Genomic DNA, 27788 nt, shown 5'->3' with positions numbered 1-27788 from the left:
ATTATCCCCATCTTACCTATGAGCAAACAGGCTCAAGGATGTAAGTGACTTGTCCAAGGTCATATAGCTAGAAATTCATTAAGTCAGAAAACAAGTCAGAGAGGCCTTTCATCGCAAACATAGTGTTCCATCTACCATACCATCAGAAGTCTCGTTTAGAACCATGACTAGTGGGTTGGAAAAAAAGAACCTAGTCAGAAAGATCTGGGAATGTTATTATGGAAAAATGAAAAGCTGACAATAAATTTTCACAGGTTTGAACAATAATGATACAAGATACCATACTTTGAGCCTTTACCGGGAACGGGACACGTTAGCTAAAACTGCAAGGGAAAGATTATCAGCCTCATTTTACAAAAGAAGAAATTTAGGCTCAGAGAGGTAACAATGGCCTAAGGTTAGTAAGTGATAAGGCCCAGAGTCAAACCCAGATCTGCTAGGCCCCAACATGTGTATACTTTCTGCTACCCCAAGTAGGAAGGTTTATTTTGAAAAGGGACATACCAGATGTTCTCTATCACCATTAAGAACAAGACAAGAGGAAATGAACTGAAAACCGTATAAGGAGAAATTTAGGTTGAATGTCTTAAGACCCTCCTGTCACAGGCAGAGTGATTAAACTTGCACCATTACCAAGGGTACTCATGAAACCTCCTTTCTAGATGGCTTTTTCACATATATAAAAATTTGCTCCCAAAGAGACTTTCAATACTGTAAGTAAATCAGTCTAAACGTTTTCTCGGACTCAAAAAATTCCTAAAAAGATAAAACCACAAAATAGAGACACCTAAATTTTCACACAGATTCAAAAAGCTGTGTTTGCCTTATGGATATAAAATGTCAGCTTCTCACATGGGGGTCTAAAATCTTATCATAACATATTACTTAAAACAACAGCAGGGACTTCCCTGGCCAGTCCAGTGGTTAAGACTTCGCCTTGCAATGCAGGGGGTATGGGTTCGATCCCTGGTCAGGGAGCTGAGATCCCACATGCCTCGGGGCCAAAAAACCAAACCATAAAACAGAAGCAATATTGTAACAAATTCAAGAACGACTTTAAAAAATGGCCCAATAGATATTTCTCCAAAGAAGATATACAGACTGCAAACAAACACATGAAAGGATGCTCAACATCACTAATCATTAGAGAAATGCAAATCAAAACTACAATCACCTCACACCAGTCAGAATGGCCATCGTCAAAAAATCTACAAACAATAAATGCTGGAGAGGGTGTGGAGAAAAGGGAACACTCTTGCACTGTTGGTGGGAGTGTAAATTGATACAGTCACTAGAGAACAGTATGGAGGGGCCTTAAAAAACTAAACATAGAACTACCATATGACTGAGCAATCCCACTACTGGGCATATACCCTGAGAAAACCATAATTCAAAAAGAGTCATGCACCACAACGTTCATTGCAGCACTATTTACAATAGCCAGGACATGGAAGCAACCTAAGTGTCCATTGACAGACGAATGGATAAAGAAGGTGTGGCACATATGCATACAATGGAATATTAGCCATAAAAAGAAACAAAATTGAGTTATTTGCAGTGAGGTGGATGGACCTAGGGTCTGTCATACAGAGTGAAGTAAGTCAGAAAGAGAAAAACAAATACTGTATGCTAACACATATATATGGAATCTCAAAAAAAAAAAGGTTCTGAAGAACCTAGGGGCAGGACAGGAATAAAGATGCAGACACATAGAGAATGGACCTGAGGACACGGGGAGGGGGAAGGGTAAGCTGGGACGAAGTGAGAGAGTGACATGGATATATATACACTACCAAATGTAAAATAGATAGCTAGTGGGAAGCAGCCACATAGCACAGGGAGATCAGCTCGGTGCTTTGTGACCACCTAGAGGGGTGGGATAGGGAGGGTGGGAGGGAGACGCAAGAGGGAGGAGATATGGGGATATATGTATATGTATAGCTGATTCACTTTGTTATAAAGCAGAAACTAACACACTACTGTGAAACAATTATACTCCAATAAAGTAGTTAAAAAAATAAATAAAAATAAACCTAAAAAAATCTATTTGATAGGAAATGACACATTAAGAATATTGAATCTTCCAATCATTAAATATGTATATCTGTATTTATTTAGGTCTTCTTTGATTTCTTTCATTGGTGTTTTGTAGTTTTCAACATATGTACAGATCTTGTATATATTTTGTTAAATTTATACACAAGTATTTCATTTTTGGTGATATTGGAAATGATATTTAAAAAAATTAAATTTCCAACTGCATTGCTAAAAAAAAGGTCCACATCAAAAAATCTTAAAAAAAAAAAAGAAAAGAAAAACCCAACAGCAAATAGTAGTGCTGAATACATACCACATTTTAATAATCTCGGGCAGAAAACTTTTTTTAGCAAAAAAACAAATGTCAGTCACAAGGGAATTCTTCATACCGTGACCATGTACAGCCAAACCCTCTCACACTATACAATCTATGTATTAACAGGATGCATGTATCCTATTAATCCTATAATGTACATAAGCCCACTCGCTTTACCACAGCAGGAAACCATATGGTGCCAATGAGTAAGACATGAATTAGTTCCCTGTGAATACTAAGGAAACCCTAAGAAGTTTTCTACAATGCAAGTAAGAAAATAGAGAAAATTTCTTCCTATAACTACTAAAAAGGGTCCCAATTGATCTCCACTGAGATTAGTGATTTAACAGCAAAGCAGATTAAGATTATGTATTAGACAAAGTCACCATTTTATTGTTTATAAAATTACAGACTTTAAACAATTTTGTGTAGCTCATCAGTTGTCTAAACAGCATGCAAAGCAATGCACAAAACCCTAAGCCTGGCTGATTCACTGATCGATTTTAATGTCCACAAAAGAAGTAGGTCACCACTGGAGGAGGAGCATGAGGAAATAAAAACACAGGTTTAACAAGCCATTGTTTTGGTTTGATAGGCTGGAAATGAGCACTCTAAATGGCAAATCTAAACGGAACGTCCGTAAACTCTATACCATTGCTCTGAAAAGAATTATAAGGAAGAGAATAAGATTGGGAATGAGTTCATTTTCATCCAATACATGTGGGAAATACACATTCCAAAGTTAAGAAAGGAGAACCAAGGCTGTAAAAAAATCAAACATTACTTATTCCCGGAAAAGAAATGTAAAATTGAGTAAGAGCACAGAAGAATGAAAATGTAATAGGATGGACAGTTAGTTCAGTGGCATGAACAGTACTACTCACCAAATGTCAGTCTCTCGAGAGGATCGGAGACCACCGAGATGGTCATGTTCATACTTTCCAGCTCCACCCCAGATCTACCAACTGAGAAGGGGGCCCAGGCCTGCAAATCCTTCATCAAAATCCATTAGGGAATTTAAAGAACTTTTGGGTTGTCTGAGAGAATAATGACAGGAAAGAAAATGCTGAAACTGAGATTCTGTAATTAGGAAATTAGACTCCGGGATCAGCTTCTGACACAAACTGGGTGATGGATGTCTTCTCTGATATTAGAATCATTTGGAACAGGGAATGAGAAAAGACTGCAAAACAAATGCTATTTTATAGAACATTATTAGTTATAATCTTATGATTCCCTGCTCCTCCACACCTCCCTGGGCTTTGGTGCTTCCTGTAATAGGGTGCTCCCTCAAGACTGAAAATATTTGCATTGTCTGGAAACTTGGCCGACCTGCACTTCCTTTATTGGTAATGTTAGTGCTTAAACTTCTCTGATGTGACATTGCTACCTATGTTATTCCGACTGTAGAGTCCTTATTCCTATAATGACGTAAACCTAGGGTATTAGATTTTCCCCCAATGAGTCCCTAGCTATAAACCCCACGGCTTTATGTGTCACTTTAAGTGCTTCAGAATATCCTTGAAAGAAGTCAAAGAAACAAATAGTTATTAACGGATTTTCCTCTGTCTTTATTTGCATGTTAGTACTAAAAATTAGGACCAAAGGAAATGGGAGACAGGCAGTTAAAATGAGTTTTTATACAAAAAAATGAGAAACTACCTTTTCAAAATTATCCTGTGACGTTTTGCCAACAAAGCTCTCTTCTGTGTTTCTGATGATCCAAAGCTGTGACAAAAATTCTTCTAAGGTACAGCACTAGAGTCTATTTTGGAAAGCAGAATGCTATTTCCAGGAGTGAGGGAATGGAAACATTAACATAGGGCAAGGCATTCAAAGTCTGCATTGGGCCTGGGTGATAGTGGCTCACAACATACTTCTTAAGTGGAAAGGCATAGGCTGGAATTCAAAATTATTATAAACACTGCTTTGATGCCTACAGGTTGTACTTTTAACCCTTGTGTGGCCTCTCTGAAAATACAAATCATCCAATTAAAAAAAAAAAGCCAAAGAATGCAATTCAAATCCACATTCGCTACTGGAAACAAAAACTGAAAGGCCATGCTTTATACACACTAATGAAATACTGTCATTCTATTCACCAAACATTTATTAAGTCCAGCTACGGGTCTGAAACTATACTAACATCAATGACGATGATCTATTGAGTGCTTGCCTCTCGACGAGTAAAAATTTTTGATGGCTTCTCATTTAATTCTTACAAAATAATCCTATGAGATGAGAACTATTATTACCCTTTGTTTTACACACAGGGAGACTGGGCTGGTGACAACGAGCAACTTGCCTTGATAAGCTGATAAGGGAACCCAGGCAGTCTGAACTCTTAATCACTTTGCTGAATTCCTTCCTATATCCTAGGTGCTGAGGGTAAAAAAGATAAATGCAATGTGCTCTCTAACCTCACAGAGATCATTTTAAAATACAAATGGTAGCACGATTCAGAAACATTAAAGTATACAATCAAGTTGTTTTAACACCTAGTGATTTTTAAATTATTTGACACACATAGCATGAACAAAGAGAAAAAACAAGATCAACATATGCTGATATGGTGGCTCAAGAGAATTATCCTCGTTGTTCTGATTCCATTTCTCCTCCGCTTTTTGGAGCCTGTATCTAATAATTTAATACCTATCTTTTAAAGTCTACCTTAACTGGATAAAACTGAACTATGTTGATAAATCAAACATGTATATATGTGATATTAGCCTGGATATTTGCTATGGTGATAATGAGAGGATATAACTCTAGGCCCACTAGTACAACTAATTCATAAATTATACATACAGCTAAATTCAAATAATAATATAGAGAGTTATTAGGATTGGGAAAGCAACATAATCACTTCTATAGAAGGACTCAAATTCTGAAGAGCTCAAAATACTTGAAATGGAATTTAATTTACCCTCACCAACATGTGAAGCACAGAGTAGTTAATCTAACAGGCTGGCATCAGGTTTCCTGTTTGGTTGTGAGCACCTCAAAGGCAGCCTCCACCTCTTTTGTTGGCCTCTACATTCCCAGGACCTAGCACAGGGCTTGATCCATAATATTGCCAGAAGACTTTAGCAAAATGTTTAGACAAATGGAAAATCACAGAATCAAAGGTCTCGGAATTGGAGCCCTAGGGTTTAAATGGTCCGGCCAAGCAAGAGACAAGCAAACAAACAAGTGAACCAAAGTGCTTAAGTTTCTTCTATATCCACAGTGTCCATCGTACACGCTGAGCCTTCTGCACAATATTATGTTCAAAGAGACACTCGAAGTGCCTTTTCTGGGTTAATGCATTGAAACCACAGCACAAAGTGATGACGCGGCTTCCCTTGGTCGTACAACTAGGGTGAGCTTTATGATCTTTTAACACCCCAACAGGGCACTTTCCGCTTCATAAGGCAATCTCCATTTGCCAGAATTTAAAGAACTGTCATTCCCCAACCTGAGTCTAATGCAAGAGCAGACAGTGCAATTCTTCTGGCTTTGAACAAGGTCAAAGCCTTGCTAAATCAAGCCTGATCTGCAGCCACTCATTAATACTAAGGAAATATAAAAAAGAGACTTTGCTTCCTATAGCATCCTGAAAGAGATGCCTTACTTCTAAAATCACATTGATTATAAGAATGAATAAATAATGAATTAAAAAACAAATTTCAGTGTCATGGCTGCACTGAATTTACCCCTAAGGACAGGGTTTGGGGGTGGCTTGGATGTATCAAGTCGACAGATAATCTGAAAACCTTATGTATGCCATTACTCTCAGCCTCCTTCCCACCAAGCCTTTTACCAGAGTTGACCCCTGTTCCTGGGCCTGCCCCCCCATCTGGCAGAGGCGCTAATGAGCAGTGAAATGGCCAAAGGGCAGGCAGCAGGGGGGAGCAGGGAAAACAACACAAAAAAGGAGACAGGAGGCTGGATCCTTTACAAACTCAACAATCAGTCCCTGGACAATAGAGCTGGTGGTAGCAATAAAGGTTTTTGTATTTTACAACTCGAAATGCTTGACAGCCATTAGTTATAGATAGAATGTTCCTATCAGGAGAAAAAGTGTGGGCACACTGAGCGACCTGCCCAAAGGTACACAGCTCATCAAAAGTCTTTATCTCGTCCAGAGAAGAAACGGTAGGCTTGATTAAATCCCGCTGGATTGAAATTTTGCCAAAAAATAGTGAAATATCTGTGTCAAATATGGAAGAGTTTAGAATCAAGAATTCCTTGGTTAAAAAAAAATCTTAAAATAAAAACAGATTCCACTCTTAAAAACAGAACAAAAATGTTCTCTTGAAATATGGAGTAATAGTTTTACCTATCTTACCTAGTTAAAAACATATATATATATGGCATATTAGTTTTATTTATATATGATATGAGGGTTTCCAGTGTTTTAGAAATATTTACTGCCATCCATAAATACTCAGATTTGGGGGAACATAGGTAAATATGTGTATGGTAGTATGGATAAAGTCTTAAATACATTTACTGTCATATAAAATGGTCACTGAATTTCATAGTACTTGTCATTTAATTAGAGTGAAACTGAGATAACTGTCTTGGCCAGGATTTTACTGATTTGATTATTTGGGTCGAGAAACAGGACATTTATTTGATCTGCCTCCTGTCTATAATCTGCCACTCATCCACAAGTGGGAGAAAAACATATTCTTCCTTGATTATAGTTTAATAAGACCACCTGGCTATTGTGGTATTGTGGTAGCATCACTTGAGCAGTGGACCCCAAGGTCGATGTCTGAATAATCCTGAATGGTCAGGATCTGGTAGAAGCTGGTAATACCAAACTGAACTGGATGGCCAAGTAGAGCTGGTTATCAGTCTCTTTGTTAAAGACATCATTAACCGAATAATTAACAACAGGACTTCAATACTGAAACAAGTGAAAAAAAGAGACTAAATCAAAATGCTAATGATCAAATCCAATTCTTGCCTTCTGAGTATGATATATTTATTAGTGTTTTCATATTTAATTTTGCAATTTTATATAAGCATTTTAGGGAATTTTGCAGTGAGCTATTAAAAAAAAGAAAATCAACTTAAGTCACTTTTCCCCACAGAGTTCTATTAGGGTTTGCAAAAAACTCCATTTTTATCACAAAACATTGCAAAGGAGATAGTTTCAGAAAATATAGCTTACCGATATTGAACACATTATAAGCATCAGAAGATTTATATCTTAATTATTAAGCATATGTCAAAAGCTCATGTGCTTTAGAGGAAGCATCTCCCGGTTTTTAAAGCATGTTATTTTTCCAAGTTTCTAAGTGAAAATGGTTTTGTCTTCACACACTCCATTAGTAGACAGTTTCTGACATTCTACCAAAGTCATTTCTTTCCCTCTGACTCCAGTAAAAAGTTACAATTATCTGCAATATGCATTATTGGATATTCCTCTCTAAACATCAAAGAAATATTTTCAGTTTAAACAAAGCAAGTGTTAAATTACAAATGGCTAAAAGTTAAAAAAAAAAGTAACAAACATCTGGAGGGGAAAAGTAATGGAAATGAAAACCTAATGTTTTAACTTCAACATTAGATTTCCAGGTTCCTCAATACATTAATGCTTGAGAGCTTTAGAAGAAATCCAAAGAGTTTCAACCAGTCTAGTTGTAACAGGTTTTATTCCGATTTAGTTCCTCCTACTTGATTTTAAAATCATCATGTAAGTTTCTAGATTTCTACAAACTTAGAAAAACAAAAAGCTCTTGTTGCCTATCTAGAATGTTTGACTAACAAATGAAATTACATCACTTTCCTGTGTATCACAAGTTCTTTAATAAAGGAACTGTCCCCCAAAAGATATGGAATAGAAATGCATATTTTTAAATCAACAGACCGCACACACCCCATTACCAAATGAAGAGAATCAGCAACCCGAGAAAACAGCTGGGGTTTGTTAGTAACTTTCTAGTGACCCATTGAAGTTAAGCTTCAGCATCTAGTCCTTGGATCAATTTCTAGGTCAATTTCAGTATCTCCAGAATGATTTCTTTTTTTTTTCTTTACAAACCATTAATTTATATCGGGGAGTATTTCCCTTCTGTTGTTAATTTCCTTTCTCATAAAGATATTCTGAAAACAAAACACCTAAAAACATCTCTGGTTCCCACTGATTTATTCTTTATTATTTTGTCCTTCCTTCTTTTCCTCCAGAAGCACTGGCTGCTTCACTAAGCAACATCTGGATGGAGCATTTCATACACAAGGTTAACATTGTTATTACTGCACTGTATTTTCTTGAGCCTTAGCTCTACTCCCTAAAACTTTTTCCAAATATTTTCCATCGCTAAATCAGTTACGTGATGGGCTCCATTCTAAAGCCAAAATCGAGAAATGCAAATAAATATGAAATGCCTAGTTTCAACTGGCAGAAGGACTGACTAACTGAAATCTATATAGGTTCTAAGAGGCCAGAACATCTCTGCATGTGCCTATTGAGGCACACAGCAGAAATACTACTTTCCAAATTGATGAACAACACATGGCATGAACCTCTACAGTTAGAAAGCTTATAAGTTGCAATTTAAATTTTCTTCCTTGGGAACTTCCCTGAAGCTCCAGTGGTTAAGACTCCACGCTTCCACTGTAGGGGGCACAGGTTCGATCTGCGCAGTGCAGCCATAAATAAATAAATACTTTTCCTTAACTACAAATAGATTTAAAATGTACCTTAGTATTATTTATAAGCAAGTCTTAAACTTGATGATATTCAGCATAGATATAGTGAAGATATAATGATACCGCCAAGGGTACTCGGTGAGTTTGATGCACAACTGTCACCTCACTCCATGTGTAGCTACAGGTAGCTATAAGCTATTAGGGTTTAGGCTGTCAGTGATATCTACATGAAAGTGTACAGTGGAATTAATAATAATGTTAAACATTTCTTGAGCACTTACTATGTGCCAGGCCTTCCATTAAGCCCTTTGCATCACTGCCTTATTTAATCCTCACATGATGCTATTAGAAATGTACCACTCTTACCACCTTCTTAAAGAGGAGGAAATTGGACCTTTAAAACTGAAAACATTACTACTGTATGACCCAGCAATTCCACTCCTGGGTATTTATCCAAAAAAAAAAATGAAAACACTAATTCAGAAAGATACATGCACCCTGATGTTCAGAGCAGCATTATTTATTATAGCCAAGATATAGAAGCAACCTAGGTGCCCATCAACAGATGAATGGATTAAGAAGACGTGGTGTATACACACACACACACACACACACACACACACACACACACACACCCCTATATATACACAATGGAACATCACTCAGCCATAAAAATGAATGAAGTTTTAGAGGGTATTGTGCTAAGTGAAATAAAGACAGACAAATACTGTACGATATCACTTATATGTGGAATCTAAAAAATAAAACTAGTGAATATAACAAAAAAGAAATAGACTCACAGATATAGAGAACAAAATAGTGGTTACCAGTGGGAAGAGGGAAGGGGGGAGGGGCAAGATAGGGGATTAAGAGGTACAAACTACTATGAATAAAATAAATAAGCTACAAGGATAGATAGTACAACATAGGGAATATAGCCAATATCTTATAATAACTATAAATGGCGTATAACCTTTAAAAATTGTGAATCATTATGTTATACACCTAAAACTTATATAATATTGTACATCAACTATACCTCAGTTAAAATAATTTTTAAAAGTGCTTTTAAAAAGGTCATGTAATTTGCTGAAGATTCTAGTTAGTCAAGTGATGGGCCAGAATTTGAACCCAAGCCACCTGAATCCAGATCCTGAGCTCCCGGCTCTAAGACCAGTAGAAAAGTTACGTCCCTCTTCTCTCTCCTTCCTTTACCTCTCACCTCGTCCAGACCAAAAAAATGTGAAAGTCCAAAGCAACTCATCAAAATAATAGATCTGAAATCTGATTCAAACTCAGAAAAAAAACAAAAAAACAAAGGGGAATAAAGTAAATAAGAGAAGTGCTCTTAACCAAAATCTAGTTAACGTCCTCACTGGATTAGTCAACACCCCATCCCCTGCAGAAGCAAGACTGGCACAAACTTCTTTCCTATGTCCACATACTTTTGGTTAATCAACTTTGGAGTAACCTACCAAGTACTGATCCCAGTCACATCAGATGAGAGGGTTACAAGGTAGATATCGTCTTCCAGCCCTGTTACATGACACCATAAAATGTACAAGACTTCTTTTTAAAAGCAAAAGAACTTTATAAAACAAAACAACCCAGAAGAATAAAAGGGGACCAGTTTGGCTTTTAGGCCGTGTACCTAGTAAATCCTGTCAGCTCAAAAATATATCTCTAATATAAGGAAATCAGTGAATGACACTGTTGGAAAGAATTGAACTTACTGTAAAGTACAAGGCTCATTTCCTATGGAAAATGCAATAATTTATTTCTTTAGTACAAGCTTTCCAGTAAAGAATGCCCTTGAACTGAATGCCTTGCTGTGACTGGCCACACACTCTACCCAACAGAATATATATAAGCAAAAAGGAAACACGCTGTCTAGAAAAAAAATACACAATTTCCTTCTATTTCCTTTTCTAAGTAGAACAACTCTTCTTTGGGGAACAAATCGGGGTCTTATAACAATTAGCTACACAATATTTTCCATTCTCACAGCCAGTAAAAACTAGAAATCATGAGGGTCAATGAAGATGGCCCAATTATTCCCAGAAAGGCAAGGGATTTTGTGGTGGGTGTTTCACGTGGGCTTCTTATTCAGCATGAAGATCAGGTGCCTGGAATCCAGATATCCCCCAAAAGAGCAAGAATCCATTGAGAAAATTAAACACATATAGATCCTTTAACTACTACATATTTTATTCCAGCTTGGCTGAAACATCGGCTGTGTGAGGATGAGTGGTGGAAAATAAAGGCATAAAGGGAGGTGGGTATAAACTGTGGGGACTTCGAAGAGCTAGGGAAGGTTGTAATCAATTCAGTGGCCAGCTGTGGATCCGTAGAAAGTTTCTAGGAAGAACAGTGATGTGACTGTATCCTATGCAGGTTAACTGGCAAACATAGGAGAGCCAAAGGTAGAAAAGGTGAAAGGTAGGAAGACCAGTTAAGGGCAAGATATGGAACTTAAGAGTCCATCTACGGATAAGTGCCTGAAGGGAATGTGGTGGACATATACCATGGAATATTACTCAGTCAGAGAAAAAAGGAAGTCCTGCCATTTGCATGATGAAATTTGAGGATATTATGCTAAGTGAAATAAGTCAGACAAAGACAAATACTGTCTATCACTTAATATGTGGAATCTATAAATACTAAATGTATAGAAACAGACAGTAGAATGGTGGTTGCCAGGGGCCTGGGGGGAGTTGGGGTGGGCGGAGGGAATGAGGAAATATTGGTCAAAGGGTGCAAACTCCCAGTCATAAGGTAAGCTCTGGGGATCTAGCATGGTGATTATAGTTTACAATGCAGTATTATTTACCTGAAAGTTGCTAAGAGAATAGATCTTAGATGTTCTCACCACAAAAAAAGAAATGGTAATTATGTGAGATGATGGAGGTATTAACTAATGCCACTGTGGTAATCATTTTGCAATACATAAGTCAAATCAACACGCTGTATTCCTTAAACTTACACAAGGTTATATGTCAATTACATCTCAATAAAGCTGGGTTGGGGGACAATTGATGGAAGCTGAGTGCTGGTTAAATCTCACTGTATTTGCTTACAATGCGTTTCATTTCATTTTAGCAACATTAATCTCATGACTTCAAAGAACTTACCTATTTCCTATTCTGTTGCCTATAAGAAAGTTTATATAGGTTTTTCTTATTGATGAGTTCAATGGGATACGATGTCCTTTTAGTTCTGCTGCTTAGAAAATGGCAGACCTATATTTGATATGTATGCCAATACCAATTTAGTCAACACTGTGCTCACTAGAGTATAATGGAATAGGACTTTTTGACTTCTGACACTAGGTCAAAAAAGGCCTTGCTTGCAGTTTTCTCCTCAAATGGGAAAACACCCTCTCTGGGAGCCCTGAGTGTATGTCAGAAGGCTGACTTCCCACCCTGAGACCACCAAGTTAGAAAGGCCATGTGTGTGGGTGCTCCAGAGGACACCCCCAGATGAACCCAGACTTCAAGCCAATTCTGCAAAAGCACCTGTGAGTAAAGACGCCTCCAAATTCTACCCCAAGCATGAGAGGTAACGCCCAGCTGCTTGAGTCCTCCCAGCTGAGGCCCTAGACATCCTGAAGCAGAAACAAGCCTTTCCGTTATGCCCTGTCCATATTCCTGACCCAAAGAATCCATGAGCTTTTTTGTTGTTTTGTTTTTTTACATTATTAAGTTTTGGGGTGGTTGATGAAACAGTAATAGGTAACTGGAACCATATGTCTAACGAGAGAGGTAATAAACCCATTGGTTATGGAGCCCACACCTGGAATATGATACTTAGTTCTGGGTGACATATTACAAAAGACAAAAAAAAAACAAGCATACTCAGAGGAGAAGAAGAAGAATGTTCCTTCGTGGGAAAAAGCTGAAAGGCTTAGAGATATTCAAATCAGAAAAGAGAACAAATGGTATATGTTAATTGCCTTCAAATATCTGAAGAGCTATCACAAGTAAAAGTAATAACAATTGCTCTGTATATTCCCAGGAGGGAGGCCCAGGAACAGTGAACAGAAGTTACAGGGAGTCAGTTACAGTTACAGGGAGTCAGAAACAGAAGTTTCTAATGTTCAGAGCTTTCCAGGAAAGAAGAGGCAGCCTTAAGGGGACGTGAGTTTCCTAACATTAAAGGTAATCAAGCAGTCTAGATGATCACCACCTGGTGGGTAAGTTTGGAGAGAATTCATTTATTGACCAGAAGGTTGAATAAAATGCTCTTACTTTAAGGTCACACTGTAACACTGAGATGTTTTTAATCTAAAGATCATCCCCATTTCCTTGTGCTAAGAAATCTAATCCCAACACATGTTGAGCAGAGGGAAAAAAATACAAGGTGAATAAATTGAATGAAAGGCAATACCAAAGTATAAATAGAAAGGGATGCAGAACTCTGGAGGAGAGAAGAATGGAAACTAACAGGAAAATACAATCCAGCAGAGCAGCAAAGGAACTTCAGAAAAAGATGAAGCATGAAGATGGAACCATGGAAGAGAGAAAAGCAAGGCCAAAGATGCCATCATAGATGACCCAGGGTAGAGAGGATGCCCTCATCTTTCTTGAGAAATGGTTTTATTCGTTTTTAAGACTTTTTTCCTCGGTCAGTGGGAAAGACAGACCAGAAGAACATGGTAATGTAGCAGCATAAAGAACCAGGTTCAAGTGGTAAAATTAACAAAGCTCTTCAGTGGTCAGTGAATTTCTGGCCTCAGAAAGATACAGGATCTGTGTGCCTATGGGGTCAGGTACACCTGCATGGAAGCCACCGTCAGTATGTAAGAATCACTACTAAGGGAAGCAAGAAAAACCGGTGCGTAAAACCTGGTTTCCTAACAAAGGCAACGGGAAAAGGAAAACACAAACCACCTAGAAAATGAGATATTTCCAAGGCCAAACCATCCCGGCAACAACAACAAAAAGAAATGAAAAGAAAGAGTTAAAAAGTTATCTCATACACATTTCATCTGAATTTTATCACCATTTGTAATCAACTTCCAATGTTTCATAATACCCTTTAACCTTAGTTACTCAACCCAGGGAACAAGTCATCTCATTGTTACCCCATTTGAAGGAAGAGTGGAGACTCTTTTCATGTTGATAAGAGATAGAAAAAGGAGACACTCCCAGGAAAGAAAAGTGTTTTGAGGAAACTCCTGGAGCCTGAGGGTAAGAGGTGGTGATAATATGCTTCTTGCCTTAACCCTTTCAAAGATGCATCATATCAGAAGTTAGAAATTCATGGAATCGATCAAATAAAAGTCATTTATTAAAAAAAAAAACAGAAATTTTTCAGTACTAAAAAAGAACAGAAATTTTATCTTACTACTCACCCATTTCCTAGGTCTGCCTCTTGGCCGTTTTTCTCCAGTGGCTTCTGCTTTCTGCAAAATGAAAAAGGAAGTTATATCGTTTCCTACCTGACATTTCTTATAAGTGCTGCACCAAGGGACACATTTCAAGGAAGAATGTTCTGGTTTGCAGATAAGGTATTAAGATTGCTTTAAGAATCTCTTTCTCCTTGAAGGTTCATCTTCTCCATTTTTCATTGCATGATGCAAAGAGAGATCTATGCAGCCCTCACCCCAAGAGACTCCCCTGGAGTAATCTCTGAAATGCATGAAAATGCTTTTTAAAAGCCATTTTGCCCTTATTTCTACCTGTAATTAAAAAAAATTATTCCCACATATCCATAATTATGTAAAGTACACTTTTAGAAAATTAATGTTTCTTAAATGATGATTTTTCTTTCCATATCACAACTAAAATTACCAAAATTAACATTGATATATCACTGTACAATTTACAAACCACTTCTACCCACATTGTTAGGCAAAAGCAAATCTAAATGTGAGTGAAAATATATAGGCTTCTAACTCAAAAAAACAAATATTAGCACACTTCTACATAGTTAATTTCCTATTCCTTGCCCCAAACAAACACCTGTCAATCAGTTCACCCAAAGCAGAGAGAGAAAAAAAAAAAGCTAGCAGAAATCATCAATGTTTTTCTCTGAGATGGAAACAAGGGATGCTAAAAATAATAATTAATAAACAATGTATATTATTAACAATTAACAATTCCACACTCAACACAAACCTGACATGAATATATTTCTAACTATCTTAACAGTTTGTTCATTGCTTTACTTCACAGAAGATTTTTCTGGTATCACAGTTGTTTTTTTCCCTTTTGAGTAAAATTTTAATATTATAATTTCCCTGTGTTTATCACGCCTACTCCAATCACCAAATACACCAACACACACATATCACATGCACCTTCTATAAAAATACACGTTTATAGGGACTTCCCTGGTGGCGCAGTGGTTGAGAATCCGCCTGCCGATGCAGGGGACACGGGTTTGATCCCTGGTCTGGGAAGATCCCACATGCCGCGGAGCAACTAAGCCCGTGTGCCACAACTACTGAGCCCGTGTGCCACAGCTACTGAAGCCCACGCACCTAGAGCCTGTGCTCTACAACAAGAGAAGCCACTGCAATGAGAAGACCACACACTGCAATGAAGAGTAGCCCCCTCTCACTGCAACTAGAGAAAGCCTGCGCACAGCAACAAAGACCCAACACAGCCAAAAAAAAAAAAAAATACATGTTTATAATTTCCATTTTCAGAGTAAAGAAAACTTAGTACAACCTCTTCTGTGTATGAGAATCATCTCAAGGCTATATAAACACAAAAACACAGGTAACCTGAGCCAGGATAACTCATTTTGCATTTTACTTTTGTTACCTGGGTTAGCAGCAAGTACTTGGTACAACGATACTAAAATTACCTATTATAACTGTCTACATTGCCAAATGACTCTCCTTTCTCCCTTCAATCTGGTAAAAATAGATGGAGATAGGTGATAGATTGATAGATACACAGAGAGATACAAAGATACACAGGTACATAGACAAAATAAGATTTTTAAGTCACAAGATTTCTCACCAAATATCTTCCTGACCTATCTAACAGGTTCCATGAATTAACCCAAACTTTGTATGATTATAATGTTAGTTCACATTTATTGAGCATTTAAAATACCCTAGGCACTGGGCTAAGTCATTCGCATGTGTTATTTTAATCTTTACAACAGCCCTCCATGTAAGGTAGCTGTTATTATTTCTCTTAGTTTGCAAACGGGCAATTAAGTCTTAGAAAGGCTAGCTGAATAACTCAGGTCACACACAAAGCTGGTAAATGGCAAGCCTGGGACTGGAACCCAGTTCTGTTGGACTCTAAAGCCAGGGCTCTCACTGTCCTGACAACGCTACCTCCCTTTAGGTTACATGCATTTGCTGCTATGAGGAGATATTTTAGTTAACGAAAATTGTCACTGACTCAGCTCCACCTAAGAGTCAGATTTGGGCACTCTGAATCATAGTAGTAGGGGTTACTACTTTGAATGGCTCCACAAAGGAATCATTCCTTGTCAAGGGTTAGTGGTCCTGTCTTACCTTCGGTCATAAGGGCATGAGTTAAATTAAGTGAAAGCCAGGGGGGCCCAGTGAATCACACCCTCTTTCTGAGTGTTGTCTCAGGGAGAGAGGGAGATCTCAAAACGAACACAGATTCCACTTTGGAAAGCTTAGATTCAAATCCCTGCTCTGCCATGTTAGCTTTATGACTTTGGGCAGGTCCCTGAAAACCTTAATTTGGTTTCACGTGTGAAATGGAGATAACACCTCCGGTGAGGAGTGAGGAGTGAAGTGGCCGCCATAAATGAGGTGCTCAATAAATGTTCTTTCACTCCTAACCAGATGGAACTCTTAAAGGGAAAGTTTTCCTTTAAGTTAGTCCAATCTCATAGAAGGTTCAATCAATGCAAATATTCCATTACACCCATAGATCACCTTAAGCATGAAGCTTTTAAGAGACCCTCTGGCTAGTACATCACGAGTTATATGAGTACAAAATTCCCTAATACAGAAGTAGTGTCTGATTTACCCTTTCGGAGCAACTGCAAGGTTGCACAGTTTACTCAGTAGTAAATAATACAAACATGGAAGATAGAAATTCTTTCTAATGGGCACGGGGATGGTGGCTGGGGTTGAGAGTAGGAGATTGCTGATCTTAAAAGCTAACAGTGCTACACCAGGCTTTTCTGTATGGTGGTTATGTACCGGGGCCATGATGTGATCCGGGTGTATCTAAAGTCTGTTAAAAAGAGGGTTGTTTTCTAAGAGGGTTTCACTGCATTTTAAAGTTAGAGAAAGCAAATCTCTCATAAGAGAGAAATCCCTGCAAACAAGAGGACTTAAAAACGAGCATCCCATTTACAAAAAGTCTATTCAAAAATTAAATTCGCACCATTAACTAAAGGGCAAAATATCACGATTATCACTTGGACTTGTTAAAAGCAAACTTGCTCCTTGGTCTTGGGGCCAGTATTACAAGTAAACTGAAACCCTCTTCTGAGACGACATCTAGAAGAAACACATTAGCTGTGCTGTGTGTCGTCGATCTGGGAGGTTTTCATTGTTCCTTAAAACCCACATTATTTAATCATTCTGATCAAACTTCACAAAAGCTGCAAAACCAGTTAGGATTTTCCTTCGTAAACCAGCATAGATCCAGGAATTTTACATATTGGAAAACACTGCCTTTAACTTGTTTCCCTGTGTTTAATGCTCTTCGGAATATTATTTTTCAATAGAGAACAAAACATTTCGGGGGCTTGTTTTGTTTTTAATATGTTAACATATGCAATACTGTGTAAGTGTATATTTGGTTTTCTTTTGCCAGAGTGGAATTTGGTTCCACACTACAAACCCATGTATAATTCAGACAATAACTTATTCTGAGTACTTACTGCTTATCTCAGGGCGGGGGAGTAGGGAGAGAGGGTGGGAATTCTGCATTTGTAAGAACTGAATTTCAGACTATTATCAGCCCTGTTATACTAACGTCTGCAACGATCATATGTTAAAAGTATTATTCCCTCCTGGCTTGTCTTCATTCTTATTTTTGCCTTTTAAAAAAAGTGTAAGTTCAGAACTGTGTATTTAATTTGATAAGATGCTTTAGAAGCAAGTTCATGAGGATTGGGGAGACTATTAAATGGGAAATGTAATTATATCTTTCTCTAAGAAGTTTTGGTACTCCAGGCTCTTAAATGTATGAGCACTAAAAAATTAATTAAAAAAGGAAATTCATCTAGCAAATAGAACTCTTGATCTTGGAAACAGTGCTTAGCATTAGTGTCCGGTGCATAAGATGTGCTCACTGCATAATTATTGCATGAAGGAAGGAAAGAAAGAAACACTGGTGTTTATATCACCTGTGTGTTTCCCTGTTGTTTCCCTCTCACCTTTAGAATTCTACAGCTTGGTAGGGCTTTAGAAGACATTTCATCCAGCCCCTTCATTTAACAAATAAAACAACTTCTGGGTGTGCCATGATCTCCAACGTCATAGCCTTCTGGTTTATTTGGGGGCCAGGAATGGGTTGCAGTAAGCACATATTGCCAATCCCTTTATAAGCTTGTAGAGAACTCCCCTCCGAAGATTTCTCAAAATCTAACTTACAACCTACGTTTCTGGTTACTGGAGAAAACATAATCTACCTTGTAGCAAATACTTTATGAGATATTTGACACCGCATAATAGTGGAAAGATCATAAGCTTTAGAATTAGATTTGAACTCAAGCCCAGGTACTCCCATTTACTGGAGCTGAACATTAGATATGTCACAGTTTACATCTCTGAATCACAGTTTTCTCATTTGTGAAATGAAGACCATAATGCCTACATCAAAGGATTAAAGGAGCTAATGTATATGGAAGGTAAGCCTGACAAAAGCTACAGCATTTAGTAGGTAGTCAAATGTAATTTCTTAACTCCCTCCATATTTTAAAATGTTACCCTTAAAAGGAGTACCTCCCAATTTTGTAAGTTTCCAGTCACAGTACTGAGTGATTTTCTGAGCATTATCTTATTTAAGTAGGGCAGCTATTACTACCCCTGTTTATATGGGCGATTAAGCAATCTGCCCATGTTCTTAAGTGGTGGAACTGAGACCCCATCTGATTTCAAGGCAATAAAGGGTCTGTTCTTCTGGGAGAGAGTCCCGTACAAAATGAAGTAGCCATGGGGAAATTTTTCAAAAAACTTCTAGGGTGGAAATCAAATGAGTAGTTAAAAGTAAAATATTTCCAAGTTTCCTATAAAGACATAGACAAGAGCTGAGATTGGGAACCCGGCGCATTAGCCAGTTCTGACTTCTGGGTCAAATTTAGATAGCTATTCATTTTTTGCTATTCTAAATGCTCACATCATACTGTGATAATGCATAAAAACCAGAATGCCCCACTCCAAATCAATCAGTGCATCTGTATACACACACACACAAAAGAGCTAGAAAAATACTTGGGCTTAGTAGTACCTTGCTTTGTTTTCATGTATCTTTCCATGTATATGTATATATGACTAAGACCTGCTGACTTTAGAGCACAGGGAGCCATCTAAAAACAGTGTAGAGTCACATTTTATTTCTTTTAGTAGCTCTTTCAAAAATACAAAGAGTGTAAATCAATGTGCACTGGCATCAAAATCAACTGGACTAATCAGTCACATTAAATGTTAAGTAGTTGTCACTTCACCTTTTTGCTCATCTAGTTCTATGGGTTTCCAAACTGTACATGCAACTATTTTTAGTCTTTAAAAGACATTACAAGTTTGCCATCGCTACATATTTTCCAAAAAAGAACTAAAAGTGAATTCTATCATCCATTGTAGTTCATGCTCATTTTCCCCAAGGAAGTCCTTGTTGTCAACTCCCATGTCATTATTTACACATGCCTGTCTTCACCTATACAAACATGAAATTAAAGCCAAGGCCAAAATAACAGGAAAAGTTATTTTCAAAGTTTAGGATTCTCCTCTTTAACTGTTCCTCTCCCTCCTTTGTAATCAGAAAAATCAATAGCAATGATATGAGAGTTCATAAGGGTGACCTTCCGAGCAAACTACTCCCTACATTATCCTGGAGGAAAAAATGGCTGTGACTACTCCTTGCTAAATCATTTAGAAGATGCCATTCAGTGTTGTTCAGTGGATTAAAGCAATACAGAATAATAAAGCAGCAGCCTAAAATGGAATCAGTTCTCCATTCACCTTTTTCTCCTGGTTGGCACTATAAAAATTCAGAGCTAAAAATCTCAGCATCTAGGATATAAAATTCATTGTTCCACCCTTGTGCCAAGCTACATGGTTCCAGAGCAAGGTCTGGAAACGGCAGAAAGTCAGCTAACAAGATAAGATGGGTCTGAATGATTTAACTGACATAAAATGCTCTTCAGCATCCATCTAGTCTCAAAAAAGAACTGAAATGCAACAGAATACCAATCTGCTATGTTCTCTTGAGCAAAATGATCTGTTGAGACCTTGAGAGAAAAACGAACCAGAGCTGGAAGTCAGTCAAAGTAATGAGGGGCTTTCGATGAAAAAGTTCAGAAGAATAACTGGCAAAGAATGAGATCTCTGGGCTCCTTGAAGCGAAGTGATTTCAGAAAATAACTCAAATGTATTTGAATCTTCCATATTTGGATCATAATCTACGATGACTCAAAGGCATTGTGAGAGAGAATTTACTGATACATTAAGGCTCGGTCCTCTCTGGCAAAGTTAAGTGAAAAAAAAAAAAAAATGAGTCAACTGTTTAGGTAAGACAGCCTAAAATACCAAGATAATGGAGACAACAATTGGGCTTTACATAATTCCACCTGACTGGATTTATCTGTATCCTTAGATAGAGCCCTGAGTCCCAGTGGAAGTTACTTGCCCATAAAAACACAGAGGAACTCAAAATAACTCGTATTAGTAACATAGACGCCATAGGCTGGAATTGTATGACTACTGCCATTACCATCTTTCCCTGACTTACCTATAACGATGCCTTTGGTTCCCCTCTTCAGCTCGACCTACTATATCCCGTAAAAAATCATGTCCTTGCTCAGCATCTATGCGCTAATATTTAACTGAAATGATGAGGAAAACCCATTCTCTCATCCTAAAATATCTGTGCTTGGTGTTAGTAATCATTTGTGAAAAATCAACCAACCTCCTAGGAACATGATTAGAAAAGGAGCACAAATCTTCCTCTATAGCATCCAATTCGTATCAAGCCGTCTTTGTTTAGGCAAGTGGAAAATATAAATTAGGTGTCTGCCTGAACACATTATTTGAAGTATACTTTGCCTAGATGGTATTTTCCTTTTGTACTTTGCTCTTTATTTCTCTGCACTACAACCTAAAGTCAAAAGGAAGTTCAAGCAAATCTGTGATATGATGAAGTAGGGCTATCTCACACCTGAGATCGTTTTTATACGCAATTCTTCCTATTAAAATTAATTCAATCTCAGAATTTTTTTTTCCCCTAAAAGTACCTGAATGACAATTGGCCTGACTTACAGATGAATTTGACTTGTGACCTTAAAAACTGGAGAATTAGTGAAAGAAACCCCTCCAGTGTTCTCTCATTAAACAGGCACAACAAAAACCCTAAACTAAACATAAAGGAGATTATATCTTTCTTCTCTCCAAACATGAGAAATGTGAAAATACAAAGTATTTCCATCCAGCACAAACAGGAGAGGAAAACAAAATAAAACAAAAAGGAAATTAAGAGCCAACTGGTCACAGGTATACCTCAAACTAAGACATAAATAAAAGGGTCAAGACACACACACAGACACACACATACTCACACGAATAAATTATTTATTCAGGAAAACATTAACTTCTGATTTCTTTTATTAAGATAACAATATGAAACTGGTTCAGGGATGAATTTGGAGCACTCAGATTGGTGTTCTTAGGAATAACTAGAATTTCTACATAATGGTTATCCATGGGAATCTGTCATAACGGAATAGAAGCAAAGTGAAGAATAATTATCTTCTCTTCCAAAAGTTCCAGGCATAACAAATTATGCTTTTATAAATGTTTGTTTTATATATTACACAAATCAAGTTTATATTGAATATGACCTGAAATTAAAGTGATTGCTAATTTAGTAGTCCTCCACTTGGTCTTGCAACTTTCCTCATGCATTGTCAAGTGTCACACTGCTAATTTTCCAACAAGCAGTTTTGTTTTCAAATGCCCCAAGGCCAGTTACTGGGTCCAAACACAAACTTTGTAAGTAAAGAAACTCCAAGCAGCAAGAAATTTTAAACATACAACATCATCAGTATCCCAGTGTACACTGTATCTCCTCTAATTTTAGAGTTCTGTTCTCTTATATACTTACCAGGTTTTGTTATATATTTTCCATTTTGGTGAGTCTCAGTTTGCAGGAGAATTCCCAATTTATTAATCATAGAAGACTTCTCATCTCTACTCTGGTCAGTCTAGCATGTTATGAACAATGTAACTTTTTCTAAAAAAGATAACTTTTCAAAGTCCTAACAAAAATATGTTTTGTTAGAATACAACATATGTTTAATAAACAAATATATGTTTGATAATCATGTTTACATAGGGTAGTAGCAAACTCAATAAATACCGATTCGAAAGTGAAAATACCTTAAGTTTACACATGCCATGAACAATTCATCAGTGTCATTCATTATTTTGCAAAGTGTTATCTTCTCCAGATGAAGCGTAATTTATAAAACTGAAGAAATGTAACAGTCAGGTTCTGAGCAAAAATACGTATCCATTTTTATTAGAAAGGGGACTTTTATAACAGAATTGTGTGAAATAATTTTGTCTGGAAGAATGAAAGATTTCAGAGAAAAATTTCTTTCGGAAAAAGAAAGCCTACTTCTGTTTTGGAAGTTGTAATACTATGTGCATACACATGAAGAATCATCAGAAAGATGAATAGCCTAAGGGTCATTTATAAATGCCTATCACCAAAGTAACTAAAAATAAGTCAAACCTTACTTGGGAAGAAACCAACCTTTTGTTATTTTGCTTTAGGTGGTAAATTAGGCACAAGTCTCAGCTTTCCTTTTGTCAATAAAGATTTTGCTAGTCAGTGGCAAACTTTTCAAACTGAAGAGAAGGTGATGGAAGCACCTTTTTTACTCGTTCCAAAAAAAGAGTAATACAGTAAAATATGAGAGGCAATTCATTTTCCCTTTTTTTGTATTGAATTTTAAATAATTTATTTATGATGAGATTTACAGATTTCTTCCTGGGAGATGTTACGATGCATTTTTCAGAGCAATTACATCATAGTTTAAATGTCTGTCAGCTAGCTACCAAGATATTTCTTTGCCATTCCATTAGAGTAAAATTAAGATAAAATTAACTTAATGCAACAAAAAAAAAAACCTATGTTATATTGGCCCTTTTTTAAAATTGAATAAAGCAGGTAAAAAAACAAATAGTAAGTATTCATATTAGTAATATCAGATTACACAGGCACTTTTAAATGACAAGATAATTTAGAGCTACTTCAATGTTTAGTGATTAAATATGAGTACAATTAAATCTTCACTCTGAGAAGCAGTTCTATTTAAATATATCAGAAATCTGCTCTTTCAACTCTGTTCAAGACTGTTAAAACAAAACAGAGAAGAACTCATAGTTGCTCCCTAAATAGCTTTATATGTATCACTGGTTGCTATGGAAGTCTACAACACTGAAAACTATCAAATATAATATGGTAGGTGCTCACACTCACAGAGAAAACCACACAAAACATTAATCCTCAAGAGATGAGCATACAGTCATTTTCAACAAATACTGTACATGGTGTACTCAAATCGACTGTAAAGATATATCAAAATTTACTTCTGAATTTTGAACCTTTGTTTTTAACGAGCATACAAACCCACAAATAAAATACAGAAACTTTTTTTCTGATTTATTTGTAAAGCTTAAAAAATGTGAATTTTATCTTCACCTTCCCTTCTCTGTCTACGCATTGATCCTGAGATATTTCTTCTTTGTTAGCTCAAATACCACCAAACATGAAGTTTTTAAACTGCAATTTAAAATTTATAAAGAAAAACACTGGAAGTTACACTTGGTTGGGTTCTATCCTGCCCCAAAATATACAATAAATGAGTCAAATATTTGTTTAAAAAATTTCTCATTGTCCTATTCAGAACATTTCTCTATCACCTGAGGTGGAAAGGCTTTTGAGAGATTATGATATATTATATTGTAGGTTTATTGTAAACAAACAAGGTACTTTATCAGCACATTTAAAGCAGTAAAATTAGTGAAAATTTTTTTCCAGAATCCCATAATTGGATTTACTTCTAATTATCATCTATTTGGCAAAGTACTTAACTTTAATAGTGGGATTTGGTTTTCCAATAATCATGTAAATAAGCACAAAGTAAATTAATCTTTATTATTTTTTAAGGAAATTGCAAAAACTTCACCACCAGACAAAATCTATAGCTTTGATTTGTTTTTAACTATTTCACAACTGGTGCAAATCTTAATTGTTCATTCTCCACTCCCCCACCTCCCCCTCCCATCTCCGTTTTAAGTTTCTTATTATTTGGTGATTGTTTAAAAACAGCACTGTAAGCATCTTCATGAACTTTTTATGCTAAGTATCTGCTTGAAAATCTCACCAATATTAAAGGTAGGAAATGAGTCTTGGGTTACCCACTTGGGAGAAATCCTTAGGTGCGGATCTAGAATGGGAAAATTACAGGGAGGTTCCTCTGGGCGTTGAGAAAGTTGGGAGGACGTAAGAAATCTCACCTTTTGAGCTGCTTTGGAGGGACTCTTGTTTTTGCTGCCTTTGGGTCTTCCCCTTGGTCTCTTAGGAGAGGGCTCACCGGTTGGCTCCTAGTTTCGGGGGGGAAAAAAAATGCTGCTGTGGCAAGAATGGCTGAAAGAAATTGACCCTGACTCTATAGTTGTATTTTCTGCCTGTGCTGCTCAACAGAACTGTTGGAACACATTCAGTTCAAGCATAAACGGATGATGATGGTACAGAGTTTACAGAAAGGGGAAATAACTATACTTGTAATCCAAGAATTCATAGAGGAAATTCTATTTCGCATATGAAAGCTAGATTCTATTTCAACCCGAAAAAGGTAACAAAGGCTGACTGTTCAAAGGTTGCTTGTTCTAGAAAGAAAGTTATACATTTTAAGGTGTAAAATATGCAAGGCTGTGTATTTGGCAACGCATAGAAATAATAAGCATTTTACACAAATACTACTCTCCACTATACCAGCATTTTAAACAACAGAAATATGAAGCTAACATCAGAAATATTTCAACAATCTCCCATATTGAAAAAGGTGGCTTTTGATCATTCTGTATATCTATATTGTAGGTCAGTTATAACTCAATCAACACACTGAGTGAAATACTGGAGCAATTATCCAAGTTCTTCAACTTAAAATAACTCCATTCCTCCTGAAATTTCCAAATAATTATGGTAAATCTGTCGTGGGAGGCTTTGCTTGAATTATCTAGGTAATTGCTTCAATTCTTCACTGCCAATTGGAGATGTAGGAATGGTCTCCAGTCTAGATTTAAATGTCTTTTGATAAAAATAAATATTTTCTCCAAAACTTTCTTCTGAGAAAACCCTTATGGGGGTGTACCGAAGAAAACTAATAAAAGGGATGGGGGGTAGGTAGTAAGGAGGAATGGGAGTGTCTGGGAAGAAGAAATTGAAACTATCAATAGGTTTAGCAAAACTTTAAACGGCTTCTATGCCAAGTAGTAAATACTCAAGTGGTTAAGAGAATGCGATGATTAATATTCCAGATCCTAAATATTTATCCAGTGAATCATCAATTTACATCTCATTCAGATTCGGTTATTAAATGAGAATTAGCTTAAAATGCATAAAAGTCTTCAATGAAAATTCGCATCCTATTTAGAGATTCTGAGGAAGGTTTCCTGCAAGCTTCTGTGGGACCACTAGCTCCAGTGGGCACATCCGGAGCAAACACATAGGAGACACATTTTTCTTTCTTTGTGAACTCTGCCTCAACTCAAAGGTAAAACCTCCAATCACCTCCAGACCCCACTGCAATTTCTTTTGGGTTATTTTTTGGAGGTGGGGGGCAATTAGTAGTTAGAGTGAGCCGGGTGGCGTGTGGGAAACAAGAGCGGGGGGAAGGGCAGTGACTTCCTGGGAGGTGTAAAACAGGATCCTAACGCGATGTAAAGTGTCGCCCGGGCAGAGCGGGAAAACTCAGGGGCCTCTAGATTGGCTTGTTTCCTTTGATGATTTCAAAAAGGTACAGCAGTTTTTCTAAAACGCACTGGCAAGCAAACATTGTTCGCCTTCCCCACCTTGCTCTCGGGCAGCTTTGGGACTCTAGGATTATTTTCTAATAGGCCTATTTGCCATGAAGGAAGCGCTTTAAGGCTAAAGAACGAAGAAGTAGCTTTAAATCCCACGGAAGCGGAGTTTAAATGTTCTCAGTAGACAAGTCCCGCTCCATCCTTGCCCGCGGAGGCTTGGAAATTGCTGCGAACAAAACCCCTCCACCCCGGGCGCTGCGCGCAGCTCCGCAAGCGCAGGCTACACGCTTAATTGGTTGCATCCGCAGACAAAACCCTCCACTCCGCGGGGTCCCGGGCGCCCCTCGATCGTCCCCTCCCAACCCCCAGTCACTCGCTCTGGAGAAGGACGTTTCAGGTCTGCAGCTCTGAGGCGCGGCACCCAAGGCAAAAGGGGGACTGGGCGCCTGGCGAGGAAGTGACCCTAGCTACCGTGCACCCTCTCGGACACTGCTTGCCACCGCGCCCTTGGCTGAACTACTTAATCCTATCCCGTGGGGACCCAGGGTCTCCTGTAGCCAGCCACTTTCCTGGGACACCTCAGCAGCGGCCGCCGCGCCGCATTTAAAGAGCCCTAGGAGAACCGGGCGGGCCCACGAGTTCTTTGTCGGGAGGGCGCGAGTCTCAGGCCACCGAGAACTTGGGGAGGGCGCCAAGGGGGCGGCTGCGGCGCGCCAGTCCCCGGCCAGCGAGCAGCCCCAGTTGGCGGGAGAAAGAGCCTCCGGCCCCCGAGGCTTCAGCCCCTCCAACCCTGACCCGCCAGAGTACCCCTAACCCCCGGGCCACTGCAAAGCGGCTCGGAAAGTGCCTGGCGAGCCCCGGCTTGTCGGACCCGGCCGCTTCCCGTCACCAGGAGACACCGCGCCACTCGGGCCGGGCACAATAGCGAAAGTCCGAAGACGCGCTTCGCCCGACCCCGCCTCCAGCCCGCACCCGGCCGCCCGCCCGCCGTGGCTCCCACCTCCCGGCCCAGAGGGGCGCGGGCGCCCGGGGCTCTGCCGCGCACTCGCGCCGGGACTCCGTAGCTCGCCCCCGCGGCGGCGTGCGGCGGCCGCGGCGGCTGGACTCCCGCGCTCGGGTGGCCGCGGGTCGCGGGGCCCTCGCGGAGGGAGCGGAGGTGGGCTGCTGCCCGCACCCCGCCCGCGTACTGACTTGCTGCTGCTTCCTGGGTCGGCCGCGTCCTCTCTTCTGAGGCGCCGGGGCGGCAGGTTGTCCCTGGGCTGAAGTGGACGGCTGCCCGGCGCCTTCACCGCGTGCGCTCATCCTGCCTCCCGCCGCCGCTACCGCTGCCGCCGCCGCCGCTCCTACCGCCGCTGCAGCCGCTTCGCCTCTGACGCCCCGAATCTGCCCAGCACCTTTCGGGAGACTGCGAGGTAGGGCTGGAGAACGAGGCGGGTTGGGCGAGAGCTGGCGTGCGGCGAGGGCTGCTGCTGCTTAGGCTGCCGCCGCTGCCACCATCAACACCGGACGTCCAGCGGCTGCCAACAAGAGAGAAGAGGGGAGGAGGAGGAGAGAAGGAGGCGCTGCTGGTGGCGGCGGCAGGGT

General features: G+C 38.8%; 1 protein-coding gene across 2 annotated transcripts in view; it reads right to left on the bottom strand.

Annotated features, from left to right (window-relative positions):
- HMGA2 (high mobility group AT-hook 2) overlaps positions 1-27506 on the bottom strand; it is a gene marked incomplete at both ends in the record, with an annotated part of 135621 nt that extends 108115 nt beyond the window's left edge. For both annotated transcript variants that reach the window (XM_082850262.1, XM_082850263.1), the window contains 3 exons: positions 14352-14402; positions 24696-24782; positions 27396-27506. In XM_082850262.1, coding sequence (XP_082706388.1) covers positions 14352-14402; positions 24696-24782; positions 27396-27506 — 249 coding nt within the window. The remainder of the gene's footprint in view (positions 1-14351; positions 14403-24695; positions 24783-27395) is intronic.
- Positions 27507-27788: the final 282 nt, after the last annotated feature.

This window comes from Leucopleurus acutus (genome assembly GCF_964270905.1).
Source record: "Leucopleurus acutus genome assembly, chromosome: 11".
In the NCBI taxonomy this organism is placed as follows: domain Eukaryota; kingdom Metazoa; phylum Chordata; class Mammalia; order Artiodactyla; family Delphinidae; genus Leucopleurus; species Leucopleurus acutus.
This window is presented reverse-complemented; position numbering and strand designations above follow the sequence as displayed.